The sequence below is a fragment of the Pituophis catenifer genome, unplaced genomic scaffold (assembly GCF_029215685.1).
Source record: "Pituophis catenifer annectens isolate HBS135680 unplaced genomic scaffold, rPitCat1.0.hap2 SCAF_2, whole genome shotgun sequence".
In the NCBI taxonomy this organism is placed as follows: domain Eukaryota; kingdom Metazoa; phylum Chordata; class Lepidosauria; order Squamata; family Colubridae; genus Pituophis; species Pituophis catenifer.
The window spans coordinates 165,429,095-165,450,599 of record NW_027256882.1 but is presented as its reverse complement, the minus strand read 5'-3'; the positions used below and the strand labels follow the sequence as shown (position 1 = coordinate 165,450,599).

General features: G+C 38.4%; 1 protein-coding gene across 1 annotated transcript in view; it reads right to left on the bottom strand.

Moving 5' to 3' along the window:
- Window positions 1-21,505, bottom strand: part of COL2A1 (collagen type II alpha 1 chain) — an 89,017-nt gene that overhangs the window by 41,810 nt on the left and 25,702 nt on the right. Inside the window, exons 15-23 of the mRNA XM_070934977.1 lie at window positions 21,237-21,281; window positions 19,929-19,982; window positions 16,754-16,798; window positions 14,112-14,165; window positions 9,084-9,182; window positions 7,265-7,309; window positions 6,671-6,769; window positions 4,544-4,597; window positions 79-186 (exon numbers count right to left, since the gene is read on the bottom strand). Coding sequence (XP_070791078.1) covers window positions 79-186; window positions 4,544-4,597; window positions 6,671-6,769; window positions 7,265-7,309; window positions 9,084-9,182; window positions 14,112-14,165; window positions 16,754-16,798; window positions 19,929-19,982; window positions 21,237-21,281 — 603 coding nt within the window. The remainder of the gene's footprint in view (window positions 1-78; window positions 187-4,543; window positions 4,598-6,670; window positions 6,770-7,264; window positions 7,310-9,083; window positions 9,183-14,111; window positions 14,166-16,753; window positions 16,799-19,928; window positions 19,983-21,236; window positions 21,282-21,505) is intronic.

Below are 21,505 nucleotides of genomic sequence, written 5' to 3'. Positions count from 1 at the left end.
GCCACACGTTGAGTTTGACACACCTGGCTTAGAGACATTCCACATAGAGGACTACTCCCTGCAAATGATATCACTTACCCTCTCTCCGGGTGGTCCAGTTGGTCCTGCAGCTCCTGGCTCACCACGACCTCCTCTCTTCCCTTCTTCGCCGGCTGGCCCAGGGGCTCCTTGTGGTCCCCCAGGGCCCTGAGGATAAGAAACAGTAAAGAGGCTTAGTTACACCTTTCGTATTCCTTTATCTTTTATCCAATAATGTCAAAAACCTATCAACAGTCACTGTATTTTTAGAAAAACATTTGAACATCACCCAGAATTTAGGTGATCTGGCAGTTTTCATTATTATTTTCACTATTTCAAATGCCATTTAAATTGGTACCAGGTGGATTAAAATTTTAAAATATTATGTATGGGCAGGACAAGAGTTGATTCCTTCCTTGTTCTAAATCATGGGCTAAAACCTTTGCTTGAGTGAAAAACTTTAGTAAAGACATCCAAAGGGTATTCTAAAGCAATGCTGCATAAGATTAAACAAAGGATTGGCAATAATTGTAATTTTTTTTCAAAGCCCTAATAATGGTGATAGCTATCACCAACCTTCTGATATTATGTTTGAAAGAGGAGTTATTAGGTGGGTAGAAATTACTCAACCTTCTGATCCCTAAATATCAAAGCTAAGGGATGAATGATTTGTGTGTTGTGTGTGTGTGTGTGTGTGTGTGTGTGTGTGTGTGTGTACATATTGTAGCAAGGCAGCCTACATTAGAATGAGAAAATGGAAAGAGCTACTTTATTCTCACAAAATTTGTGGCTCTGAATTTCTCTAGTTATCTGATGGGGATAAATATTTATAGAAACATAAATGCTCTGAGCCCTTCATCTTACCTCACCCTATCTATTCATCTAAATAAAACTTGCATCATAACTTTATCATAAATACCAATGATTTCTTTCCTAGAAACTGGTACTTTTGAAAGTTCTCATCAAATTTTACCATTTCTCACTGTTCAGATGGCAGTATACACATGGAACACAGTGTTAACACTGATGCTTTTAAATTAGAAGACACATTTTTAATTTAGACAGAAATTAAGTTCCATCCTTTGGAAGTAGTTAGGTGAAAAAGCAATGCTATCTAAAATGAACAAAGGATATATAAATATGGTTCAGTATAATCTGGGAAACCCAGACAATTCCTTAAGTCGCTGGAATACCAAAACTGCATTTTATCTATGAAGGCTGATAAGCTACATAATAAACATTTTATATAAATGGCACTAAAGAACTTCACAGAGCAAGCCCACCCCTGCAATGGGTCATTTATATACCCATCTGAAAATAGTATATAAATTGGTGAATGGATCATTGTTTACCATGGCACACCTTCAGCATCAAAAATAAAAAGCAGAGTTCAATGCAATAAAATTACCATGGTTTTCCCCATGCACCCCAAAAGAGATTTTGTAACAACAACAAAAAAAAACCTAGGCTTTATTTCTGTCTTTAAAAAATGACAGAAAGAGTGGTAAAGGAAAGGGAAAGCCTTGTAGGCCAAAGTACAGTCCCATTAATAGAGCTCCATGATGTTATAATTCAAGCTATTTTGGTATATTCCCATGCCAGTGACATGAGATAGAGAAATGCTATCTCAAGGCAATAAAAGTTACTTCACACATATACACTCACAAACATATACACACACATACAGTGTGTGTGTATGTGAGTGTGTGCCTATGTATCCTTTAATTATTTTTATAATCAACTCAAGGTGGCGAGCACTATATCTAGTACTCCATCTTCCTTCTATTTTCCTCACAACAGCAACTCTGAGGGGTGAGTGGGCCTGAGAGTGAATGACTGGCCCTAAGTCACCCAGCCAGCTTTCATAGCTAAGACGGAACTAGAATTCACAGTCTCCTGTTTTCTAGCCTGTTGCCTTAACTATTAGACCTGTGTTCTCAGAGGAAGGGAGTTTGGGTTCACCTAATCTACCAGTTCCCACATAGTGACCTGATTAAGAAACAAAGTGCAGAAATGCTAGACTTGCAGGAGGTTAGGGGTTTCCAAACAGCTGAGGGTATTTTGTTGTTGTTGTTGTTTTTGGAAGGGGTGGGAAGATTTTGAGGGTTTTCTATTCATTTATTTGTATCTTTTAAACAATACACTTCTTCATCCATAGTTTCACCTCAGAATACCTCTGAGATTTTATTAAAAAACAAAGGAGGTGACACATGCATAGAAAAACATGATGCACTGGAGAAAAATGCTAGCAATTTTCTTGTATGTTTGCTGAGGGATGAAAGGGATGCTTTTTTAAGCAACTGATTAGGTGACACCTTAGGAGGCAGGATAAGATCTGTGGGCCAGTTGAAAAGATGGAAATAAGTACATAGTGCCAGTTTGTTACTTCTCTTAGCTCAGCTATTGGTCAAAGGATTCCTACTTTGCTGCTGTTTGTGTGGGAACTCTAGACTTGCAAAGATGTACCTGTGATTGGGCCTAAAGCAACTTAATTCTCAACATATTTTCAAATATCCAGACATCCTGGATCCATCCTGTGTTTAAACTATACAGGTCATCTTTGTTTAATGACCACAATTGGGTCTGGCAACCTGGTCATTAAGTGAAGAGATAAGTGAAACCGCAACTATGCTTTGCTTTACAGACCTATAAAAGTTGTAAATGCAAGGATTGGTCGCAAAGTTCATCACTGTCATAACTGCAAAGAGATAGTAGTAAATGAGGACTACCTGATTAAGAAGATTGAAAACCAGAAAGACTATTCATCTGGAAAGATTCAGATACACAGGAGTCCCTGAGGATTTTACTCCGCTAGTCATTGCCAGCTATGGGGGGGGGGGGGTTGATCTCCGTTTCAAGGCCATTGAGCCAGCGCTGTCCAAAGACTTTTCTGTGGCCATGTGACCAGCATTACGACATGGAACGCTGTTACCTTCCCACCAAAGTGGTACCTATTTATCTACTTGCATTTGTATGGTTTCGATTTGCTAGGTTGGCAGGAACTGGGGGTGAGGACAGGAGCTCACATCGCCACATGGAGCTCAGGTCTTGAACCTGGGCTGCTGGTTTTCCAGTTGATAAGCCCAGTGTCTTAACCACTGAGCCACCGCACCACCCTCAGATACACAGAAAGGACCTATATTGAAACCAGATAGTGAGCAAATGGGAAAAGAAGAAGGGGAAGCACACGAAATATCCTTGTAGGAGTCAGATGCATGGCCAATACTGTTAGTGCTTTCCTAGAACAAGGTTCTTTTTCAGTTCTGCTACTAAACAAACTTTTTATATGCTGTAAGCAAGGAATTTTACAAGGGTTCCAAATGGTGATCTTTATAAGCAGCCTCAGACCTTTTTAATTGGAAATTAAACTGAGTATATAAAACAACTGAACCTGGGACTTTGTGTGCAGCACCTCTCTCCTATCAAAGCTTTAGATTCCTATTGGCATCCAGCTTTTAAAGGAACAAATTATTCTTTTCATTCAGGCACTCATTCGATAGCTATCAGACCCAGGCTGTGAAAATCTGGATGACCAGTAGATGATAGCAAACATCTCGCTACCTCTTTGCTCCCATGTAGTGGCTGCTTAGATTTCTGTAGCGCGGTTCTAGCAGCCCAAAGTATTTTTAGTAATAAAAAGGCATAAATTGGTTCCAATCTACTTGTTAGGAATACATTGGTGCTGAGTGGAGAAAATGGGATTGCAGTCACCTATGCTGAATGTAACATTTCTTTTGTCCAGATGAAAAATCTAACAACTATAAATCTAAACTGCACAATTAATTCCAGATTTTGTAGAAGATTTCAATTGTACATTTGGTCCTAATTGAGCTTATTTGATTTGATAGTGGTGTAGGGTTTCCTGCCTAAGCAGGGGGTTGGACTAGAAGACCTCCAAAGTCCCTTCCAACTCTGTTATTCTGTTCTGTTCTGATTTTCTCTACACAGGGACTGTGAAAACAACACATCCTTATATAAAAATCTAGCAAGCTCAGAGAAAATATAGACATTAATTTTTATGAACATCAGGCTACCTGTTCACGAAAGCCCCTTATAACAGAAAAAATAGTGAAGAAATGTATTGAACACTTCTCAAACTTTTGGATTTGAAAAATAATAATAATGTAATTACAGTTGCAAGTGCATGATCTTGTGCATGACTTGCACTTGCAAGTGCAAGTGCAAATAATAATAATAAGGCAATTACAGTTGCAAGTGCATCATCAGGGAAGAAAATAAACTTTCCCCAAATACTGTTTGGAGCCTGAATTCCCAATGATTTATGATATGCCTTTTCTGAACATAGTAGTATTGTAATTATCAGAAGAATTGTAGTAATATCTGCATGTTAAACAATGAAATTAACCCCCTCTCCATAGTTGCCCTTCAACCATGAGAGGGGGATTACAACCCTCAGCCAGATCAGAGGACTCCTGTAGAAACAAAACTTTAACAAAGAATGTAAAAAAAGAGAGCATACATTCAAGTCTAGCGTAAAATGACATGCACATGATCAATTACTTACAGGTTCACCCTTGGGGCCTTGTTCACCTTTGAAGCCTGCAATTCCAGGCTCTCCCTATAGAGATAGAAAGAAAAATGTTAAGAGAATACAACAACATCTGTATCACTTTAGGCTACCTACTGATCAAACCAGCAAAACCTTTAAAGCAGAATCAGATGCAAGGGACGCTTTAACAATAAAGAAGGTGCTCAGTCCTTAGATGAAAAGGCAGGAATCGGAGGCAAAGAGGCAAGGAAAACATTAGAGTATGGAAGAAAAGCTAGAATTTTCTACTATAGAAGAAGCAGACTTTGGACAGAGAATCGTAATTCCTATACAGAACTGGGAGGAACAGGATCTTCCTTCAGCAACAATGGGGTGAATTTCCCTGAAAATACCCCCTTTAGGTCCACAAAAAAAACCCTGCAAATTTTCCACAGGCATTATCTGCTGACAGGAAGTTTTCAAATGATTTGTTCCAAGGATGGGTAAGAGCCTATTTTGAACCAATTTGACTTTCCTTATCGTCTGCTACATTTTTTAAATAGGAAAGTTTTTTTTAAAAAAAAAATATTGCTATGGCTAAAGAATCCAGCAAAGCTCAAGTGGTCGAAGTGACCCACAAAGTCTTGCTCATGGCAGACGACTGCTCTGAAATAGGGCTGTGAGTACTTTAAAAAAAAAAAAAATCAGAAGTGCTTCAGAACTTGCATGAATGGAAACTTAACATCTCTTGGCAATTTTTCTTTTTCTTGGGCTCATGTGGAAGGCTGAAAAGTCTTTGAGGAAGAGCAGAAGGTTGCTGTGCTTGCATGTCTTCTGAATCAGTTTCAAACCATGGTTTTGTAACAGCACCTGTTCAGTTCAGCCTATAACTCACTGTTACTTAAATAGGCTTCATTTCCCTATTTGGATATAATACACACCAGTAATTATTTTTAATAGTACTTTTTATGAATTTTCCAGGGTATGCCTGCAATCTTTTACAGCAGGGGTGTCAAACTTTCACGGCGTCGTCACATGACATATCAGGATTTCCCCCTCCCCCCTTTGCTAAATTGGGCGGGCCAGCACGTGACGCATCCGGCCCGCGGGCTGCAAGTTTGACCTCCCTGTTTTAAAGCTTCTTAAGTCCATCATGATGTTGGATATTTGCATGAACTTCATGATTCTTCAGTAAAGAGGCTGTTTTAGATATAAGGTGCATGTCTAGAAGATCAATAATTTCATATTGGAGAATTCTTCAGTAACATGTGGGTTTCCATTCAGGTCCCCAAAGCTTATCGTTTTTTATTAGTTTATAAAAGCATAGACTTGTATTTCTTATCACATTTAATTGACTAGCAATGCCATCCCAAGCGAGTTAACTTGGAAGTAAGCCGGTCTTTGAGCGCAAGAAGATTTCCTCTTTACTATGTTTGTTTAGGATTGAATTTTCCAGCTGTCATCTTCCCAAAATGTAAATCACGTAGAGTGAGAATTAATTACATTTTCTGCAGTCTCCTTATGCTCTTTTAGAAATACTTCATATTGTCACACATTTTTTGGCACTACAATACTAGATCACTGAAGCAAAGCAATCTTCTGTTCTCTATCTGATGGCCACATGCCCAGCCCAAGTGAAAAATCCCTCTGCTCCCCCAAATTCTCCATTAATTGCAGAGATCCAGAGGATTAAGGGAAATCTCTCTCTCTCTCTCTCTCTCTCCTCCCTCTCCTTTGCTAAGGATAGCAAAAAAATCAATCATAATGCCTTCCAGGTTTTGGAGAAACTCAAACATATTTCTCACCACTTTCAAATGCCCCTGAAACAATCAAATAAGGAAAAATTGCACTCCCTTCTTTTAAGTCCACATATAGAGCTTTATGGAGATAATAGACCAGTGGCAACAATTATAATAGTGACTGTAGGCAGGCAAACTTGATGAAAAGGTGGACATCGTTCTTTAACCATCCATGGCCAAATCCCGGTTAAGATCAGTATGAGAAGAAGCCATCCAGAAACAGGCACAGAATGAAGCACCTGTGATATGAATCACCCAGAATGAAGGCATCTCAGAACAGATGCAAGAGGCAGGATCTTGAGCAATCAATCTGGACCACCAGGCACATCACAAGTTTCACGGTATCCCTATATGTGTTTCTTACCGCCTGACCTTTGGGACCCAAAGGTCCTGTTGCACCTTGTGGCCCAGGGGGGCCACGTGGGCCAGGAAAACCAGGAGCACCAGCAATGCCAGGACCACCCTGTTAATCGAATCAAGAAGCCCAGAGTTAGGAATGAGAAATGCAGGTGGATTGAGACACAGCAAGCTATTCAGAAAGACCACTGCTAATGTTCAGAATTTCAATAGGTAGCTTAGGCCAGAAATTCTGTGAGTGTTCGTCAAGTCTTCCAAAGTCTCCAATTAGCTCTGCCTTTATATCCATCTAATGTACTGCTCAGTGGTGGGATTCAAATTTTTTTACTACCAGTTCTGTGGGCGTGGCTTGGTGGGCATGGCTTGGTGTGTGTGGCAGGGGAAGGATACTGTAAAATCTCCATTCCCACCCCATCCAGGGGAAGGTTACTGCAAAATCCCCATTTCCTCCCAATCAGCTGGGACTCAGGAAGCAGAGAATAGATGGGGGCGGGGCCAGTCAGAATTTTTATTACCGGTTCTCCGAACTACTCAAAATTTCCACTACTGGTTCTCCAGATCTGGTCAGAACCTGCTGAATACCACCTCTGGTGTTACTTACTGCTGATCCTTTGGCACCAGGGATTCCATCATTTCCAGGGTTGCCCTAAAAACAAGAAGAAATCTGTGAGCAAAATACCTTCAGAGATTTTTAAGAAAACAATTTGCTTAATTTTACTAAATTGCAAAGCTATTGGTAAACTATTATTTCTCTTAAGTCAAGTTATAAAAGGTCATTATAAAATATAAAGCGTTGTAATGTGTTAAACACATTAATTATTCCTAATATGCAATTTAATTGAAACCAACAAAATTATCTTATACGTATCTTTTGATTAGAATATGTTTGATTAATATTGTAGGAGAGCAATGGCTCTTACACTAATGAACTATAAACAGGTGGCTTAAACCACAAAATTGGTCACAACTGTATTTTTTTTTCCTTCCCAGGTTATTTACAACCATGCTGTTAAATGAAGGACATTGTATCAAATTAGAGTTCCCCCCCTCACCATAACTAATAATCTGATAAAGGAGAAGAAACCCAAAACAGCAATGGATAGAAAAGTTCTGATTTTGAAAGTAATTTGGAGTAAACAATATCAAATAGACAGATATTTAATTTGCAATTACATCTTAACTTGCCATTATGGTTTTATAAAACAAATTAGAATTTGTTTCCAAAGTTCCTAAAACCTCAGTCCCTGCAAAGATTCAAGGAGTTTCTAATATGAAAAGAGTGAACTTGTCAGTTCTTATCTTGAATTCTTCAAAATTTCAAATTTCAAAATTCTTGCCAATACTATGATTTGTATCTCATTAAGGGACAAACAAATCTTCTCATTTGTAGGCATGTTTTATTTTATTATAATCAGATCAACATGGGCAAGTGAAGATGATAATGTGCAAATGTGTACATAACTGTGGCTTTTGTACAAACCTTTGCAGGTAAATGTTAGCAGAAACTGGATGGAATACATCGCAGAGTCTCTGCATACTACATTTGGCTTTGAAGGACCAGATTAAAAAACAAAACAAAACAAAGCACCATTCCAGCATTAAAATCTTGTGCACACACTGCTGGTGGCTTATGAATTTAGAATTCAGAATCGTAAGCCATTTAAATGGTAGGACAAATTTCTAGATACATACAGTAAACCTGAGTTTTAGCAGACTAATAGAAACAAAGAAAGGTCTGTTAAATCCAAACATGAAATGTTTGTTAGATCCAAAAGAAATTTTAGATGTGTATCTTGTATACATTTTATGTAAGCTTAACATGGGAATAGGATTTTATGCATATGTATTTTGCACATTTTATAAATTTCGCACAAATGTAAAATGACAGGTGAGACTTTACACATGCCTAAAGCTATACAGTGCATGGACAGATTTTTTTCGTGTTGTATCCAAAGTCCACTAAACTAAGGTCCATGAAAAGTGGGAGCATTTGCCAATTACAAACCAGGGTAATTTCTCCCATAAACTATATCTGAGTCAATATGCATGCTCATTCACATACACCTTATGATTCTTGATGAATATATTTTATTTTTTCTTTATGTACACTGAGAGCATATGCACCAAAGACAAATTCCTTGTGTGTCCAATCACACTTGGCCAATAAAAATTCTATTCTATTCTATTCTAACAGCAACAAGAACAGCCATTATTCCCAATCATCAGGTGATGTCTAATCAGGGAGAAAGCAAGATAAAAAAATGTACATTGTGGTCTCCTCCCTGCTTACATAGTAAACGGCCAAGGATTGTATGCAACCCATTGGTTGTAGATTGCCTATGTGTGAACTACTGTAAACCATCTTCACATCATCTAAAGATTCTGGATCTTCAACGTATTTTAAGAACTAGAGTACTTACTGGAGGTCCTGCAGGTCCTGGAGAACCAGGGGATCCAGATTCACCTCTAGATCCTTGGGCACCCTCAGGGCCACGAGCACCAGTGGGACCAGCTTCACCCTGAATAGATATAAAGAAAGGAACATGAATTATTAACAAAAAACAAAAAACCCAACCAAACAGCAAAGATATCCATAAAGAGAAGGATGCAAAAAGGGCAGACCATGGAATTCATATGTCCCACCACCATTCCTATTTTGCCACTCAGAACTTCTCAATGTGGTTGAAGAGGCAAATATTTGAGGTTCTTTTCACTGGGTGGTTGAGAGGAGTTTAAGAGGCAGAATGACTGCCTTAAGGGTCCTAGGGAGATTCTTAGTCATCCAGGTTGTCTCAATTCAAGAACCGATGAAACTTCTTGGATGAGAAGAGAAACGTCTTCAAGGAAAAGCATAGGAAGTCCAGTTGCCTTTTGAAAAAAGCACCTTTGGGACTGCCTTAAGTCTTGCAAATGTTTAAGGCACTTCTTAAAGCGCCTAAAAACTCCCTCCTATGGGCAATGGACTCACCCACCATTAGAGTATAATACTCCATGTGGCCTGCATAGTCCAATAGAACTGATAGGCCCTGGAACTGATGGAGGTTACACACTTCCTGCAGCTGGACAATCAAAGGCTTTCCTGGGTCATACTACTAATAAGAATTTAAATATCATCAGGGGAAAAAAACTACTAGATTCTTTGTGACCTGTACGAATAATCAGGCTGTATCTTATAAGAAGAGCTTGGTGATTGCAACTTTGGGCCAATAGTTTTCCTTTCTATTTTCCCCTATTTTCAGAACTTACATGGCTGCATTGTTCTTTAAAAGAGACCACACTCAGATCTCACATTTCCTCTGTAAAGTGGTATAAAGCTGTGATGAAGTGGTCTAAAGCTGGGACGCAAATTTGGATACGCTGATGATTTGACCATAGCAATACAAGAAAAACTCATGGAAGTGACAGACAGCCTCCTCTCTGAAGATCTTAAAACCTTGGGGAAATTATTCACTCCTAGCACCAACAAAACGGTAACTACATGCTTCCACCTTAACAAAAAGCTAGCACATGAAGCCCTGAAGGTCTACTGAAACAACAACTTACTCCCCTATAATCCCATCCACAAGTACTTTTGAGTAACATTGAACTGGACTCTCCCCTATAAGATACATTTAGTGGATATAGTGGCAAAAATCAATACAAGAACAACACACTCCAGAAATTATGTGGAACTAAATGGGGAGCTTCAGTTGCCAGGTCATCAGCATTAGGGTTGGTCTACTCCACAGAATACTGTGCCTCTGTATGGCTTAACAGCTGTCACACTAATAAATTGGACATCAGACTCAACGACACGATGAGGATTATAAGCAGATGTATTAAAATCATCCCAACTTGCTGGCTTCTTTGAAATGCTTGAAAGGTCTTCAAAAGAAAAAAAATAAGAAAGTCCAGTTGCCTCCTGAAAAAGCACCTTTGGGACAACCATGACCTGGATGTCTGAGAATCTCTACAAACTTTTTGCTGGCTTCCTGTTGTGAGCCATATAGCACTGCCAGCTTTATGAAGACAAGATGCACTAAGTGAGAAAATCAAGAAAAATTATGAACAACTCACTCCTACTGGTACATGCCGATCTTCCTCATTTATTAGCAGGAAAACTCAAATCCTGGAAGCCCCCACTGGCACTTGCTCAACATCTGCTCAACAACTTGATTTTGTTGGTGCATAAGTGCACCAACGTGCCTACCGTCCCTGTCCTACTGTCCCCATTTATTCGTATCCATTTCATATATTCATAATCATGTTTATACTTATATCTGTTATCTTATACATGCTTGACAAATAAATAAATAAATAAATAAAAAAAAAAAACTTTAACATTGATTTCCAAAGGAAAGCCAAATGGGTCACTGAACACCCAGACATAGGTAGAGAAATAAATGACCCCACAAAAAAGGTACCAAGCTTTTAACTATCACGTCAGCAATGGATAATCCTGAATAGGATTTGCACCTCATGCGGTGTCTGCCGGGACTCTCTGTATAAAGGGGGTATCCTCCCCTCAGTGTGACTGTGGGGTCTATGTCAAACTGTAGATCACATCATGACCAGCTGTAAGCTGAGTGCATATACCAGTCCAGTATCTGGGTTTTTTTTAATATTAATGATGCTGTGCTTCAGTGGTTTAATGGCCAATACATTGGTATTTGAACCCAGATCTTTTTAACATTTATATTTATTGTGCTTTACTAATTTAAGTGAAATATTTATATTGCTAGTATGATATGCCATATGCTAAATAAATAAATAAGCTGTGATGCTCCCAATGTGAAATATTTCTTTATTTAAAATAAATTAAATAAACTAAGCAATCATAATAGACTACCATGGTTTCTGGACAATGATCTCTGATATTTTGACCAAGGAAAGGAATTCTAAAACAAGCCTCGGATAAGAGGCAGGCTGAGATGGGGTGAAAAAGACCCTGATTTTTTTTGTGTGAGTAACTTGGACAATTAAAATCTTACTCTTTAAATTGCAAAACCCCAAATTGCGAAACTTGCTTTTTGGGTTTGTCCACTTCTTTCTCACTCTCCTTTTCAGATTAGATCAATTCATAAAGAGTTCTGGAGAATCTGAAAGCTTACACACTCTCGTGTTATTTCGTACCAAGTTTTTAGGCTTTTCCGTTCTTGCTCTTCCCCCCATTCCCAAAGAAAGCACCATCCCTAAAATGCAAAATGCTAATATTCCTTTCCCCTTCCTCACCCCATCTTATTATCTCTGATGTTCCCTTCAGAAGGATTCTTTTCTTCATCTTTTGTAACAAGGGCACTTTGTTAATGAAGAAGACCCATTGTTAGTTCTTGTGGGATACTGCACAAGGGGCCTCATTTCCTACCATCTCCAGCTCCCCTCACACATATACACATGGCCCCTTCACTGTCTAGTAACCCTAGAAACTAGTCCACTAGCAGATTAGCACATTAAAATCAGAAACCACGTGGTTTTCGGAGTTCCCAAGGGAAGGCCATTCTCTCCGGCTGTCTCTGTGTTTTCCCTTGCCCTAATGAGCCTTACAATAAGGAAATCTGTGAAGCTGAGCCAAGGCCCATAACATTATGATAGGTCTCCTGGGGAGGGGGGGTTGATTCTGTGATTGCCTTGCCCCTTTAGCAAAATTCTGATTTCAAGCCTGGAGCAAAAGACGGCCTGGGCCAAATACTCAGGAATACTTGAAAGGAATATGAACACACTGAGGAATGAAGATATTGTTGAAAAAGTACTGTAGTACACATAACAGAGCCAATAGTACACAGAAAACAGAGTATTCTTTTACAAGATTCCATCTGAACACAGAAATGTCCAAGCATGTGAGCTAATGTTAAATTCACAGTCAGCAATTTCTATGTCTGTTCTCTAACGGATGGTGAATGAATGTGTGAGCGGGAAGACCTGCGGCAGGAGCAAAATTTAGCAGGAAATGGATATGAGATTTTTTTTTTCACCAGCGAATTTTTCAAGTCTCAACTATTATTCCATTTGATAATCGTTGCAATATAAATATTTCAACAAACTTTCCAGATGAGGAAGTGAATGGGAGAATTTCCCTTGATTTAAAACAAATTATTTTGATTTGTGGTCTTAAAACACATTATTAAGGTAAAGATAAAGGTTCTCCTCGCACATACATGCTAGTCGTTCCCGACTCTAGGGGGCAGTGCTCATCTCCGTTTCTAAGCCAAAGGGTTAGCGCTGTCTGATGACAATTCCATGGTCATGTGGCCGGCATGACTAGATGCCGAAGGCGCACAGAATGCTGTTACCTTCCCACCAAGGTGGTCCCTATTTTTCTACTTGCATTTTTACATGCTTTCGAACTGGTAGGTTGGCAGAAGCTGGGGCAAGTAACAGGAGCTCATTCTGTTACGTAGCGCTAGGGATTCGAACTGCTGAACTGCCGACCTCTCTGATCGACAGGCTCAGCATCTTAAACATATTCAATAATGGGCCTTAATTCTATTAAGGTTATTCCCCCTATAAACAAAATCATCATTACTAAAAAAAGAAGTCTAAATTAGTTCATCTGTCACCAACTCAAAGGTCTTCATATTATCCTATACAGGATATTCACAAGCCTTATATTAGCCACTATTTCAAGACATTTTCTAAAAGTCTTGAAAAATTCCCACGCCTGCTTTCTCCTTGTACTGTTTTCTTAGCTAAACTCATTGCTTTTCCATTTCACTGCAGCAAATTATGCACTCACAGAAACAGATGAAATAGAACAAGACTGGACAAGATGGAATCACAAAATTCTTCAGTATAATTCATATTCCTTAAAATTATCACGCTGTCTGCCCCTAAAATAATCCTCAAAATCAAAAATGGGTCCTGAAAGATCTATTAATATAAATCCAGTCTATACAGGTAGATCTTGACTTACAATTTCTGTTGTTAAATGAGACATTGGTTAAGTGAGTTTAGCCCCTTTTTATGACCTTTCTTGCTACAGTTGTTAAGTGAATCCATGCAGTGGATAAATTAGTAACCCGGTTGTTAAGTGAATCTAGCTTCCCCATCGACTGTGCTTGTCAGGTCGCAAAAGGGATTCACATGACTTGTAGGGACACAGTTACAATTATAAATATGAACCAATTGCCAAGCATCTGGAGTTTGATCACATGATCATCGGGATGCTACAAAGGTGGTAACTGTGAAAAACGGTCATGTCACTTTTTTTTTTAGTGTTGTTGTCACTTTGAGCAGTCACTAAATGAACTGAGGTAAGTTGATGACTACCTGTACTTTCTTCCTTTTTTAAAAAAAAATCAGGGAGATTAAATCTTTTTTCTTTTCCTTATTCTTCAGATGGATAAATTAATAAAAAGAATGAAAGATGGACAGTGTCGAGTTAGCATAGTGACATATAGAAGGCTGGGAAGTGGATGCAATTATGCTGCACAATTGCAGAAACATTACTTTGGCTTTGAAGCATGACTTGCCTTTGCACCTGGAGCTCCTGGAAACCCTGGTCCACCAGAAGGGCCAACAGGTCCCTGAAAAAAGAAAACAAAACAAGTGGCTTTAGTGAGCTTGCCAAAAAGCAGAACTGAATTCTTTTAAACATTTAGAATTTTGATGCTCATTTAAGCAGTTGTGCATTTCACTCCTAAAATATAATAACGGAATTATCTAAATGTAGAGGTAGACAGTTATAGCTGAACTGAGCTTCCCAATGTATTTGTGGCTGAAACAAGTCTTTGGTCAAACTGAGACAAGAAATAAAGTTGCTGATGTGTTTAGTTACTCTTAGATTTAATAAAAAGAGCACTCAACACCCTTCACTGTCCCAATTCTCCATCTGTTCCAATTTTTTTTTTTTATTTAGAAGTTTGGTCAGGAAAAAAAGGTGCTTATAATAATATAGAAAGGTTCAAACATGGAAAAAGTGGATGTAATAGATGCTGTCTGGAGGGGGGAAAAGCACAAATCCAGAGTTGCGTAATATATTTATCATAATTAACTGAAAGGGTTGGATATTATTGGAATTTGAATTTGGAATCTGTGTAAGATCCAGTCTAGTTTCAATGTATAAGATTATTGTTGTTCCTTGTTTTTAATAAGCTACCTTCAAAGAGTCTTTCTTCTTTTCTTCTCATGAGTTATTCATTAGATATTTCAATAAAAATTCAGGGAAATCAAGTTGGTTTATTTGATCAGGGCTAAAAGGGGAAAAAAGTCGTATCTGCTTCCCTTCCCAGATATTTTGTTGACAAGGAACATTTGACGAAGCTTATGGATTTATGTTTTCTACTTAAGAGATTAACTAGGTGGAGAAAAGAGAAATTATGTTATATTTAGAGATGGTGATAAGCTATTAAAATTGTTTTTTACTTGCTGGAATGAAGGGGGAGGTTACTCTTTTTCGGTTCTTTTTCTTTCTTTCTTTTTCACACTATTTTCTTTTTGTACTTTTGTGTTTGTATTTACTTTTATTTCTTTCATTTGTAATTCTTAATAAAATTATTTGGAAAAAAGAAAGAATGAAATTGATATGAATAACTTGCCAAATTTGACTGACTCATGAACAGTCAAAGGTGGTCACCAAGTAATTTGTAAAATAATATTCCTTCAATACTAATTTACTGCAGTATTACATTTCATAACTGTTCTTTATTCTGTAATAATGCTTTCTACTTCCCAATAAAATAACTACTATAAGTTAAAAAGCTTCTATTACACAGGTCTAGCTAGAGTAAAAAACATAAATCCATTTAACTGCTCGAAATGTTAAATAGTATTTAATCAAACATTTGCTCCAAAAATCAGTTGCATCCTTGATTCTGAAGACGTGAGCACAATGTTTTACACTTTGGGGAAAAAATTCATTATTCATTATTTCTTCTCTATGCCCTTTCTACTATCAAGTCAAGCTGCTCCTCATTGCACAACAAACAAAAAATATATTTCTGTTTTATCCCTTCATTTACCACTCTGAAGGTATCTTTCTAGATATCTTTAATCTTTGCTAGAGCAATCTTGTTCTTTGCAGCTTGCCTTAATATTCCTTAATATTCCTCAGTCCTGTTGTGTCTGTTCAAAAGGAAAATGCCCAAATTGTTGTTGCTTTGACCATCTGGCATCTTCCTTGAATAGTTTCCCATCTCCTCACATCCCAATTATAGTTTTTCTCAGCTGCAGTGACCACTGGTGTACATGTGTGTAAATGTGTAACACAATAATAGGCACAGTATTACATCATGCATATATAAAAGGGGCAGGCCTTGAATTGCAATGCCACATCTGTCATTTTACAGATTTGGATATCCTTATAGATATCTGTTCTTGTTCAACCTTACCTACTCTGACTTCCTACATTGTTTCCCATTTTTGCAGGCTCTTCTCCTTCTCTAACTATACCACCCATCAGTGTTTCCAAAATCTCTTGTTCTCTCAGGTTAAATAAAAATATTCATATGGAAACATCTCATAGTTTTTGCACCTGTTTCCTTCTGCTTTCACAATTTGTATGACAGATATATGCCTCAGAATTTGTCTCCCTGCTCCTTTAATAATCATTATAGTTTGTCACACAGTCAGCCAGATGTTCAGATCAGATCTGGCATTTTTATCCAACTATTGAGTCCTTCCCAAGGAGCTGGGATAGGCAGATGTTGATATTTGATGGCATTAAAGGTATTGCTGCAAGATACAAGCTGTTCTGACTAACGCTGCCTTTTGCAATTGACTGACGGTAATTTTGTAATTTTGATGGGGTTCAAGTGCTGCTTCATTTGTTTTGGGATTGTACCCAAGACACCTATTACTATCATTGCTGTTATTATGAAAACACCATAATTTTTTTCATCTTTTAAATACCACCTGGTTTGTTTTTTCCCCCTTTTTTGCAAAGCTTTGATCTTAATTCTGAAACAAAGCATGAGTATTTGTTATCAGATTGCAGTCTTTGGTATAGAGGATAGGTTTTACAATATAATGTTGTTGTCTTTCATGATATCACTGGTATAACCGAGGAGAGAGTTCTATTTTTAGAAAAGTTAGATCATATTATTATAATAACAATAAATGTAAATAGCATGGTCATTTTCCAGAAAGGGAAAAATTAAAATACTTAATTACTTACCGGTGGACCAGCTGGACCAGGGAGACCATCATTACCACGAGCACCCTGTGTGAACAAAATACTGACTCAGAAAAGTGTACTTCATCATACAACAGTATTCTTATATTTGGAGTTTTGCTGCCAAATGGATTTAGAATTCCGAGCAAATCTTTAGCTATCTAATAGCTGCCCTACTCCCTTGTTCTCCATCAGCACACTAACATCTTCTCTGGAGATTTGGAGGCATGCCAGGAAGCCAAGGAGGAGAAAAAGGAAGAAGAAATATGTTACATGAGGAGAAATCTGCTCACATACTGCTCTCTCTTGAGGCAAAATAGAGTATGTGAGAAGGTACACGCTCATGAGAATGCAAGCAATGAAAAGATACTTGAGGCTCGTTCTTACAACTTCCCAGTTTTGGAGGCATGCAATAGCTGGAATAAAAAGGGTCTAAATTAGCTTTCTTTAAATTTCAAGTTAGATATGCTACAGTTCTATAGAAAAATTCTGGTTTTTAATCATCTATGTCTTTGGTTCACAAGAGAAAAAGGAAGATCATGCTAGCCTTGAAAAAAATCACGGCAAACAACATCATCTTTCAGTGTTAGGACATCTGAGTCATATCTACGGCTATTCCTCGAACAACGGGTTTTAGAAAAAATTGTACTTTTCTACAGGACTATAGTTCTAATCTCACACAATTCCAGAGCCTGAGCAGGGCCTCTTGTGAGGAGTCCTTCTCAGCAGCTAATGGATTGACATTCCTGCCCTCCTGTAACTAAAGACTAATTGCTTGGCCTCGTGGCTCCTATCTCAGGCAACGGGCCAGGAAAACAAATGGAAAGGTGAGGCTGAAGGTCACATGACTCTCCAAAGCCCTCACAGGGATGCCATCAAAGGACTTAAAGCAAAACAAAAAGCATGCCTCCTTCACATGCCTCCCTTCAATTATAGTAAAAAATTAAGTTTGTGCAAACATAACTCCTTAAACGATAAACCACTCAGATAACTCAGAAGAGCTTTTGATAAGACGGTTTGTGGTTTCAAAGAGAAAATCTAGAGGATCACTCAATTGCAAACAATTATTGAATTATTTGCTTAGGCCTAGTTAAAACCCCTTTTAAACATCCTAACTGTATACTTCGAATAAAATTATTTGCTTTCTCCTTGAAAAGTTTATATTCCCCTATTTTGAAGTGGAACTATTTTTAAGATGTGTTTGTTGTTGCTTTAACAATTACAATTAAAAATCTTATTTTTTCTCCATCACAAGTATAAACTGTCTTTATATTTGGTGAGCGGTAAGAAATTTATAAAAACTACAGTGATGAAATTACCTTCCTGTTGCCAAGACTCATGTAGTGACAAAACCAAGAAAACAAGAATGACATAGATTTTAGGAAACTATATCTAATGCTATCCTGGGGTAAAAATAGGGTAGGTTTTCAACCCACCCTCAAATGTATTGCAGTCAGTCAATAAAAACAAAATCTCTTAATTTTTTCCCTCACATCTCTTCAATTGGGACTCACCTATTCTGAGTATCTTGTCCCTCACTTTCCCTCAATCTCTTACAGCTCTTCAATATGGTGGATTTAAATTTAGTCATAGGAAACAGTAAATCCTACTGTTTCCTACTACTGGAAATCTGGACTTACTGCTATTGAGTAACTTGATTACTTCAGATCCTTAACTTCTTCAACATTTCAAATCTGTGCAAATAAACAGTCTGGAACCTGGGCCAAAAACAGTCCTGCTGTGTTTTATAATGACCATTAGAGAAATTTTACCATGTGGTAAAAAAAAAAGGCCAAAGAGATTTCAGGCAATGTTTAGTACAGTGGCAAATGAGGAATCACATATTTTTGAGATGTGAAATGGACCAAGGGGTCCATTTATTTGACTTACAGCCCTGTAAAAATATCTGCACCTGAAACTCAGCTTTGTTTTGCATTGTACTTACACTACGCTGCAGAATTTATCCACTGACATTAGACAAATCACCATTTCTCAGACTAATTGGCTATGCAAAATTTTTGAGAAGATCAAACAGAATGGACCATGTATGTCATCTTATGCTCCTTGGAGAAAGGACTGGACAAGAACAAAATAAGCAAATATATGGAATAGGTCTGTTCCAATAACTTTTTACAGAGAAGTCCTTTCTATTGTCCAATCAATGCATTAATCCTATGACTACATTATTTTTGTTCCTTTGAGTCAGTATTGATGCCTGCTGACTGCCTGGACAAGTCCCTGCAGTTTTCTTGGTAAGGTTTTTGGGAAGTGGTTTGCCCTTGTCTCCTTCCTAGGGCTGAAAGAAAGCGGCTGGCCCAAGGTCACTCAATTGGTTTTGTGCCTAAGGTGGAACTAGAACTCATGGTCTCCCAGTTTCTATCCTGATGCCTTAACCACTATACAAACTGGGTCTCTACTAATCCTATAAGATCTGAGATTAAGCATTGCAGGTACATCCAAATTTACAGCTACATTGCTATTTTTTTCTCCTGCCTTCCAGAAGTTGCTCCTAGAACCATTAACCTAGAAGCTGAACTTCAAAAGGTAACCCTCACTACATGTTACTTCCATAATCTTGTGCTACATGGTATTTAAGGAAAGGCAGGTGAAAAGAAGAAAGGAAGGAAGAGGAAGGAAGACCTCAATGCATTGGCTTTTCTTTTATTGCAGCCTTCCTCAGTCTGGGCAACTTCCAATGCCTTTTCTAAACAGCCCAATCATTTCTGAGAATTTAGGTCCACACAACTAGAAGGTGCCCAAGACAGGTTTAGTACAAAATTTAATCCTATATTTGAGGTCCAGACCACAAGATAATTAAAACTGTTTTCTACACAAATGCTTCTCTTTAATTAACACTGCTTTTGTACAGCTTCACTATTCATGGCACACAGTAAATGCTACCATCTTTATCCTAAGGGTATATTAAAAAGTATGTGTGCTTTGCCTGCGCAGCCACCATAGTACTGCATTAATTTTCCTTCATCCTTTACATTAGGAGGATATAGCGTTAGTCTGGGAGATTGAATTGGCCACAGTGAATGAGATGGCAATTGTAAAGAGGGGAGGGGTTTTCTGCTGAAGGCATGGATGCGTGTATATGTTCTGTAGCTGTAAAAAGCACTCAAGCAACATACCCATGGGGCAAGATTTGTAGCGTTCAAACTATGCTGATACTTACAGCAGCACCAGATGGGCCAGGACGTCCTCTTTCACCTGGAATGCCACGGGGACCCTAAGGAATAGTAGAAGCAAAAGTTAAAAAGGTATTACAGCCCTACTGTCCTTCAAGAGAGTTATCGTCTAAAACTAATACCCTGTGTGTTTTATCTTCTAGTTCCCCAACACTGGACCGAATTCACACTGACCATGGTAGATGTGGAGACACCCTCTATACCATCATTGAATTGCGACTGTGGGGCCAAAAGGCAAACTATTCAACATATAGTGGCAGAATGCCAAAAAAGAGTCTATAATGGAGACTTTGCTGATTTCCTGGCTATGACAGATGCAAAAAATTGTATCTGTAATCTAGAAATATTTCATATTTTGTATGTTTATCGCTTTGTTTTCATCAAAATATGATGTGAATGGGCCATGCGATAAATAATAATAATAATTCACCAATGAAATGCCTACAAGCAAGAGATGCAGTGAGAGAGATCTGAATACTATAGGACTCTACTATTTGTGTGTATGCATTTTCCGTGATTGATACTGTGCATGAGTACACACATGCTGTGACTAAGGAAGCATGGGTAGGAAACTACTTTACATGAGAATTCTACCTGTGTCATCTAGATTCCATGGAACTCAAAATGTAAATGCAGTTTGTTTGCATTAACCTATTGGGGATGCAAAGAAGGGATATGTAGATAGACAAAGTATGCTCTATGTCAGCCTTGGAAGCCATATTAGGCCGGAAGCTTCAATGCTGCCACCTCCTCATGTGTGGGAAAGTAGGAGGGGGGATTTAGGAGAGGGGGTTAGTAGACATAATAGCATTCTTCCTGTCGGTCAAGGTCAGGGTGATCCAGCATCTGGAGAAGGAGTGGTCGAGATGGAATGGACGTTAATTGGAGCATGTGATTGACTAGGGAGAAAGGGGATGGTTTTGGGAGCTTTGACTTACTGAAGGAAAACCCGGGCTTTTCAGATTCAGGTTTTCCCAGATGTGCCAGTTTACCTATTCTAGTAAAGAGAACTTTGGAAAATGCTTGCTTCCGCGTCTTTACTTGGAATTGGGGTTTTCCTGGAACGCTGACACTCTATATCAGGGGTGTCAAACTCGCGTCGTCACATGACACATCAGGACTTTTTTCCCCTTCGCTAAACTGGGTGGGGGTGGGGCCATCACGTGACACATCTGGTCCACGGGCCGTGAGTTTGACACCCCTGCTCTATATGGATAATCAGATATGGACAATGGCCAACTTACAATGTTGGTGTTGTGATAATGATTAAAAATAACTGAGCAATAGATCCTCACCATAGGACCAGGAGAACCATTCTCCCCAGAAGATCCAGCTTCACCCTAGAGAAAAAAGAAACAATGGTAAACTAGAAATCTGTGTCATCAAACAGCCCAAGAAAATATAAAACAGATTGGGACATCGTGGTTGGCCTCAGCTGCAAAATCATTACTACCTTTCGCATCAAGGGAACACTAGAGGGCAATTCACAAGCATGGAAATTCACATCAATAGCTAACTGATGGCTGGCCATTTCAACACATCTTCATTAGAGGATGCCCTATAG